This window comes from Terrapene carolina, unplaced genomic scaffold (assembly GCF_002925995.2).
Source record: "Terrapene carolina triunguis isolate 2854851 unplaced genomic scaffold, T_m_triunguis-2.0 Scaffold210, whole genome shotgun sequence".
Classification (NCBI taxonomy): domain Eukaryota; kingdom Metazoa; phylum Chordata; order Testudines; family Emydidae; genus Terrapene; species Terrapene triunguis.
This window is the reverse complement of record NW_020664561.1, coordinates 3974706-3982398: the sequence shown is the minus strand read 5'-3', so window position 1 is coordinate 3982398 and position 7693 is coordinate 3974706. Positions and strand designations below refer to the sequence as shown.

The 7693-nt window shown below is 47.6% G+C and overlaps 1 protein-coding gene across 1 annotated transcript in view; it reads left to right on the top strand.

Moving 5' to 3' along the window:
• LOC113407271 (dimethylaniline monooxygenase [N-oxide-forming] 5-like) overlaps window positions 1-5472 on the top strand; it is an 84912-nt gene extending 79440 nt beyond the window's left edge. The window contains exons 3-6 of the mRNA XM_026655587.1: window positions 412-611; window positions 1797-2149; window positions 2810-2882; window positions 4147-5472. Of these exons, the coding sequence (XP_026511372.1) occupies window positions 412-611; window positions 1797-2149; window positions 2810-2882; window positions 4147-4510 (990 nt within the window). The 3' untranslated portion in view covers window positions 4511-5472. The remainder of the gene's footprint in view (window positions 1-411; window positions 612-1796; window positions 2150-2809; window positions 2883-4146) is intronic.
• Window positions 5473-7693: the final 2221 nt, after the last annotated feature.

Sequence of the window (7693 nt, the reverse complement as noted above, 5' to 3'; positions counted from 1 at the left end):
AGTTGAACTCAAATTGTTTGTAATTGTGTTTTTGTTAAAATTAAATGTTAAAATTACACTAGTAGGAAATTGTTTTATTTCACTAACTACAAATTCTCTGTTTTCATTTTTTTTTAAATTTTGAAAAGTCAAAACAAAACTGCAAAGTGCAAACATGTGTAAAAGCCAAAAAAAGGCGCACCGGGGGGGGGCAGCCAAAATTTTTTTTGCTTGGGGCAGCAAAAAACCTAGAGCCAGCCCTGGCTGCACCATGAACAGATGTGTGACAAAGCTCTTATTAGGAAATCATAAAGAAACACAACTAGATGTGAACCATTCGCTCTCATGAGAATGGCTCTCAGCCAGAGAGGCTTTTGGCAAGTCACTCAAAGGCCTGTGGTTTCCAACAGCTCCTGTTTCTCCCTCTTTCAGGTTTTCCTTAGCACCAGGCGGGGTGCATGGATACTTGGTCGGATTGGAGAAGAAGGGTACCCCATGGACACAATTTATATCACTCGCTATGTGGAATTCCTCAAGCGCATTGTGCCTCTATGCCTGCTTAACTACTTTTCAGAGAAGAAACTGAATGCAAAATTCAACCATGCAATCTATGGCCTGCAGCCTGCACACAGGTGAGCTGGGGAGATCAGGAGACTTTCTCCAGGCTGTGGAGCCAGGAGTGGAAGGGTCATGTTCATTCTGCCCACACAGACTCCACAGGAGAATGGAGAGCTGGGGTCTGTCAAGCACTGGAGAAAGGGGCAGAGCCTCAGGCCCCATGACAGAATGTAAGATCTCAGGCAAACCTGCAGCTAGAGTCTCTAAGGCCTGGGTTCAATCCCTTGCTGTGCCAGATTCCCCCCAGCCAATCTCTGTCCATCACCTGGGGCCCAGCTCTCATTGCTGCTGCTGCTATGCCAAATCTGTCAGCATTTGCCTCACCTGAGGCCTAGCTCTTATTCCCACTGCTGCCCTCTAAAACATGACTATCCCTTGGGTTAAAAATATCCTTGAGAGATGTAAATGCCAAGGAAGGGGAGGAGTTATTTTGTGTGATATATGGGAGTAAACAGAATGGTACTGGATGACATCATTAAGGCCATGTCTTCACTTACAAGCTTACATTGGCACAGATGTACCGATACAGCTGTGCCGCTGTAAGATCACTCATGTAGCCACATTATGCCGATGGGAGAGAGCTCTCCCATTGATATAGTAAAACGAGCTCAACGAGCAGCCGTAACTATGTTGGCAGGAGATGCTCTCCTGCCGACATAGCACTGTGAAACATGAGCGCTTATGCTGACAAGACTTACATTGCTCGGGGTGTTTTTTCACACCCCTGAGTGACAAAAGTTTTGCTGACATAGGTGCTAGTGTAGACATGGCCTAAGAAAGAGATAATTTAAGCTGAATACCTGAAAGAACTTGCAAATGGCAAGCTGTTAGACCAGGGAATTGTTTGTTATTATTTATTAATTGATTTGTGGTAGCACCAAGGAGGCCTACTCAAGGACCAGGATCCCATGGTGCAAGATGCTGGACAAACACAGAACAAAAACAGTTTATCAGAGGAAGTGGTGGATGCATAGACTGGACAAAGCAATAGAATTCCTTACATGGAGTGATCCTGCATGTGCAGCAGAATGGACTGAATAACCTGATGTGTCCTTCCCATGACTTCCAGTTGCAGTGCTAGCACATTCTGTGTGGGAGGAAATAGTTCTCTTTTCTCCTGGCAGCTTCCTGCCCTGAGGAAGGTCACCTCCTGCCCAAAGAGATCTTCACATTTCTTGTATTTCCTTTGTGCCATTCAGGTTTTTCAGCCAGCACCCAACCTTCAACGACGACCTGCCAAACCGCATCATCTCGGGCAAGGTGCAGGTAAAACCAAACATCAGAGAGTTCACCGAAACCAGCGCCATCTTTGAAGACGGCACCAGAGAGGAGGACATTGATGTGGTTGTCTTCGCTACGGGATACAGCTTCTCTTTCCCCTTCCTTGGGGATTGTGCCAAAGTGATCAAAAACCAGGTCTCCCTGTATAAATTTGTCTTCCCTCCTCAGCTGGAGAAGCCAACTCTGGCTTTCATTGGCCTCATCCAGCCACTGGGGGCCATCATGCCCATTGCCGAACTCCAGGGTCGTTGGGCGACACGTGTGTTCAAGGGTACGTGAACCAAAATGCAGGAAATAGTCTAGTGCCTGCTGGGCAGAGAAAGCGCAGACATTTCCAAGGAAATCCTACAGCCAGTGCTGTTCAGGTGGACAACCTGCCATCTTGCAACATTTCCGCTGCTCTCCGTCTTTCGTCTGCTGTCTTCCTACTGAAAGGTGCCCTGGTTATGTTCTTTGCTTCTTTGTGACGCATAGAGGCCTGGTTGTTTTTATTTTGGAAGCTTTCTGTGAAAACTGTCACTTCCCCCAAAAAGATCATTTCCAGCTCTGCTCTCCGTGTACTCCTGCACCCTCCCTCTCTGTTGGTGCTGGAGTCTGGCTAGCTTTCTCTTACCCTTTGGCTGCAGTTAGTTTGCACTTTTGCTCACGCCCTCTCCTTTGCTCACCCACTCCCAGCTCCCTGCCTTTCGAATTCCAACGCCCCCCTGAATGTTCAACCTTCCTGGGGGCAGGAGGTGTTGCTGAGGGTTCAAGAGCTGTTACTCTCTAGGGTTTATTTGGGGGCAGGGGAAGAGAGAGGAGGCACAAACAACGCTCTTTTCTCTGAGGCTCTTTATCTTTTCTTTGTTCCTCTTATAGCCCAGTAGCTGTTGCCTCTGTGTCTGAGAGCACCTCATGGATCTCCCTTCTGACTTGGGCTTCTCTTTCCTAGGGCTGAACGGATTGCCTTCAGCAAGCGACATGATGGCCGATATTGCGCAGAAGAGAGAGGAAATGGCAAAAAGGTAGGAACTATTATGTGAATCAGTAACCACTGGGCATGCTGGGAAGGCAGCAGGGCAATCAGCTCCCCACCCACTTCTGCCTATTTCCCTGCTTCACTTTTTGCCTCCCTTTATCCCCATGGGGACCTTTAGCCAACAAACATTGCATTTCATGGACCCATCCTCCAGGTCTCCCAGGGAAGTATGTCTTATCACAAAGAGTGTGTAAGAAGCAGGGTCCTACTGAACCCCAAACAAGGGGAAATGATCTGTGTGAGTACGTTTATCCATCTGCCCCATATATTCTTCCCTTTTTCTTGTTACAGAATTCTATCCCTCACATTCTGCCTTACTGCCACCACCTATTCCTCTCTCTCTCCCTCCTGCATCCCACATTCCCCTGCCTCCCTATATTTTTCCTGACTATTTGATGCCCTTTCAGCACAGAGGCAGCTGTTTTCACTGAGGACACTATGGCTTCCATTGTTCCCAGTGAGATTGGACATGCTGAACCTCTTTACTGGGAGCAGCCTGTACCACTTGAGAAATCTGTAAGGGGAATGGTGGCCATCTTGACTGAGGGCATTCTTTGGCTTCAGTCACACTGAAAATAATGGGAGAAGGCAGATATATTGAATAATGGCAAAAATTGCTCACATCAAACTCTCAATCATGAGGTCATAAAAACGTTTAAACCCCAAATCCTAAGAATATCACGCAACTCATGCTAAATTTTCAAGTGTTGACAACTCTGTGGATGGCTGGGTGTTAATTTCCAGCCCTTTTACTTTGCTGTTAAGCACTCCTCAGTATTGTGTAGCAACTTAACTTTCAGGAGGGTTGGCCCTTCAATTCTACTTAAATACAGAGGGTTGAATAATTTGGGGAAGCTCCAGATAAAGATTTTAAGTAGAAGACAGAGTAAGGTCTGAGGCCACAGTTGCTTTAGAGAATGTATCCAGCTCTTCTAAGGAGAATGAAGTGAAACTCATCCCCATCCCACACACAAGATCAACGTGGCACTTGTGTCCCAATTACGGCCCAAGGGATCTCTGTGCAGGGGTGAATTTCTCTCACAGTCAGTGAACAGAAAGCAGCTCTAATCTTTGTAATGAGTGGAAGTAATCCAACCTCCAAAGGTGCAAAAGTACATCAGCATCTCCTTCTCCTCATATTTCAGAGAGGGATAGAAGCTCCTTATCCCTCAGGAATGTCATTTCCTGGTCAGTGCAGTCTCCATTTGACCACACTCTAGAGACACCTGCACTTCTCTTTCTCATTTCAGGTATGTGAAAAGCCAGCGCTACACCATCCAGACGGATTACATCCCGTACATGGATGAAGTGGCCTGCCTGGCAGGGGTCAAGCCCAAACTCCTGTCTCTCTTCCTCATGGATCCAAAGCTCGCCGTGGAGGTTTTCTTTGGCCCCTGCACCTCATACCAGTATCGCCTGAGAAGGCCAGGGAAGTGGGATGGAGCCAGGAAAACCATCTTGACCCAGAGAGAACGGATCATTAAACCTCTGAAAACTAGAGTCCTAGATGATTATACAGGTGCCTTGGTGCCTTACTACCTTCAGATTTTTCTCATTGTTGCTTTACTTGCTGTAACTTTTGCTTATTTTCCTTGGTCCTTTTTTCCCCTCTGACAAGTGTCATTTTTCAAGCTGCGAGTCCAGTTCATGGTTTCCCTTCTTTTCTTTGCATTCATATGGGCAGACTGGACTATGGTGGGCACCTCTGTTGTCAGCTATCTCAACAAGGTGAGAGCCTGTCTTCTATGTAGGGTAAACTTGCTCTAATGTAGATGCAAAGTCTGCAGTAAGGGTGCACAAGGCCTGTTAAGTCCCATTCAAGCCCTGTTTTTGAACCCCACAACAAGTGATATAATAAGAGAAATCCCCAACCATTTCCAAAGTCTCCACTAGCCTGGTTCAGGCAGTGTGACTGAAGATCGAGGGGCAGCTGGCATCACTGCTGGCAGCTTCATAGTTGGCTGGTTGGTGTACCTGGTGAATCGAGCCATTGCTGATCCCCAGCCTCAAGTGCAGGAGGAGCTTGTGGGCTCTGTTGTCTTCTAACTCTTATGCTTGCCGCAGCTTCTGGGTGCTTAAGCTTCCTGGATCAGAGCAGGGCTCCAAGTCAATTTCAAACCTCTGACTGAGAGAGCCAGAAAATGGCTTCCTCTCCATGTAGCTGAGAAAAACAACTCCCCCTCAGCTGCTCTCTTGGGTCCCATGGTCCCTTCACAGACCAACCCAGGGCCCAGTCTGTCCATCACTGTTGTGTGTGCGCTCTCCAGCAGGCAGGCAAGCTCAGTCGCTATGCTGTGCTTCTCCCTAGGGGAGGTGCATCTACAGTCCCACGCTGGCAGGGGCTACAAGTCACTTTAGGGTGGAATTAGGGACAAGGGTGTCATGGAAGGCAGCAGCCCTCGGGCCCTGGGGGAGCAGGGGAAGCTCTTGGAGCCTGGCCTGAGTTAGGGCTGGATAAGGACTCAGCGCTTCTCACACGGAAGAGATAGAGCCCTGAGTAGAGGGAAGGGTCTGAGCTCTATAGACCACAGAATCCCTGTCTAGGAAGGACTTTGGCTCAGAGTAGGTTTGTCCCAGCAGCACACAGCGATTCAAGCGAAACTAAAGCAAAAGTCTCACTGCTATTGTTATCTGGATCTGTTAATTGTGTTTAATTTGGTCGGTCTGCTTTTCTGAACGCACTCCCATTACTTCAGCCTGACCACGTAAACCTCTGTTTGTGTGTGATCCTTGCATGTGTCCTTCCTAGGGAAGCCCATAAAGTGTTGGGCTGTAATAGTTGGTGTGCCTACAATGCTTGTCATGTGGTGCTCACAGCTACCAACCATATACTTTGTGTGTGATGGCTCATGCAAACCCTCGTTCACGCCTATCTGGGACAAAGGAGGGATGATAAGAGTCTGAAATTTTTTGAGGAAACAAAGTGGCTCATCGACATCATCAAACATGCTTAGTCTACTAAGGACCATTGCAGCCAGAGTGATCTCAGTAGATGGTGTCATACCAGGTGTTGTGAGGTTCCCAGCTCAGGCACAATCCTGTCAATCGCTGGGGCTGCCCCAGGGGCGGCACCAGTTAGGGGCAGGGCATGCATCCCTTGGCACAGCAATGGAGAGCAAGGGAAGCTTTTGTCCATCCTGGCAACATGATGCATGCAATGCTGCTTTCAAATATAATGAGCAACTAAAGAAAAGACAGATCTTTGTGAAATTGTGCCATTTCCCACAAAGTCAAACCACTTTATGCTCAGGCTGAGGCTCAAATAAGAACATCTGTATTTTTTGACCTTTTTGATAAATGATCTTCACAAAGACACCTTGAAACCCACTCAGAAGCCCAAGCCTTTGAAGTTCCTGGTTTCATTCCTCTTCAACTATCTTGTCCCAGATTGATACAAAGTACAAGTGTGAGAATTGTGGGAATATTCTTATGAACAATAGGTGTGACTCAACTTACTCAATCATTTTGCATTGCTTCCCCCTGAGTATGAAGGGGTTAATTTCTCCCTGGGGACAAAGGAGTGAGTTGGTTGTAGATCACATAAGCCTGCCTAGAACTGATTGGAATCAACACAGGTGAATGGAGGTCCCAGGAGAGTCAACAGAAGCCCCAACAACTGAACATTAACTTTCAATGGCTGGCCACCAAGGAACCTGAACATATGACCACAGCACAGCTGCTTCTGGAGCCACAGGGGCCAGGTGTTAACAGAGTGTGTCTTAAGTTTGCTGCTGCCCAGGACAGACACACATGACACAGAGAGGCTGAAAGAGACTCCAGGAGGCCCTGGAACAGTAGGGCAATTGCTTTGGCCAATACATACTTGGACTTAAACTTTGCTTTACCATTCTAATGTGGACTCTTAATTGATGTTCTCCAGTTGACTAATAAATGCTTTCTTGGTTTTGGTAAAAGGCGGCCCTGCAGATAATTACTAGCTATATTGCTGCCTGAAGGTGTAACATTTCTAACAAGTGTCTGAACTCTTTTGGACTCACTAGCGAGCCAGGGTGAGAAACAAGAATGCTGTAGCCTTAAGTCTCAGGGTCATGGGATTGTCCTTATAAAAAGCTGTGGCTAGGGCCTAGCGAATAATAGGGATACTCCCACAGAGACTGTATAACAGCTGAAGCATCGAATCCCCTGTAAACCCATGACTATAAACTAGGCCAGGCCTCAAGGGTGAGATGACATCCCTGTCAGGGACCTGATAAAAAAAAAATCTGCTAGGAAGGGTCTTAGGCCAGGTCTACAGTAAAAAGTATACATCGGCATAGCTATATCTCTCAGGGTGTGAAAAATCCACCCCCCCTGAGCAATGCAGCTATGCTGCTCTAAGCCCTGATGTAGACACCACCTGTCAGGGAGATGGACTAACCACAGTGATGGAAGAACCACTTCCAGTGCTGTGGTGAGTGGCTACACTGAAGTGCTATAGCAGCCCAGCTATAACTATGCCACTGAAGCAGTTAAGTGTAGACAGCCTGAGTCAGAAAAGAATTCAGCACCATTTGATAGAAAGCGTGTGTGCATGTCTGAGTGGGGAGTGCATGTCTTTAAGATGCCATGTTGAACCAGCTATTGTTGACATTCCTTTGTAACCAGCTCTATATCTCCTTTTCCTCAGAATTGGATGGCTAGTTAATCAGCTTTGTCAGTGCCCATAGGCGCCAACTTTCTCCAGCACCAGTGGAAAGGGGCGCCCCCCTGCCTCAGCCCCGTCCCCACCCTTTCCCCGCCCCTGGCCCCGTCCCCATCCCAACCCCCTCCCCAAAGTCTCCGCCCCTCCCTGCCCCT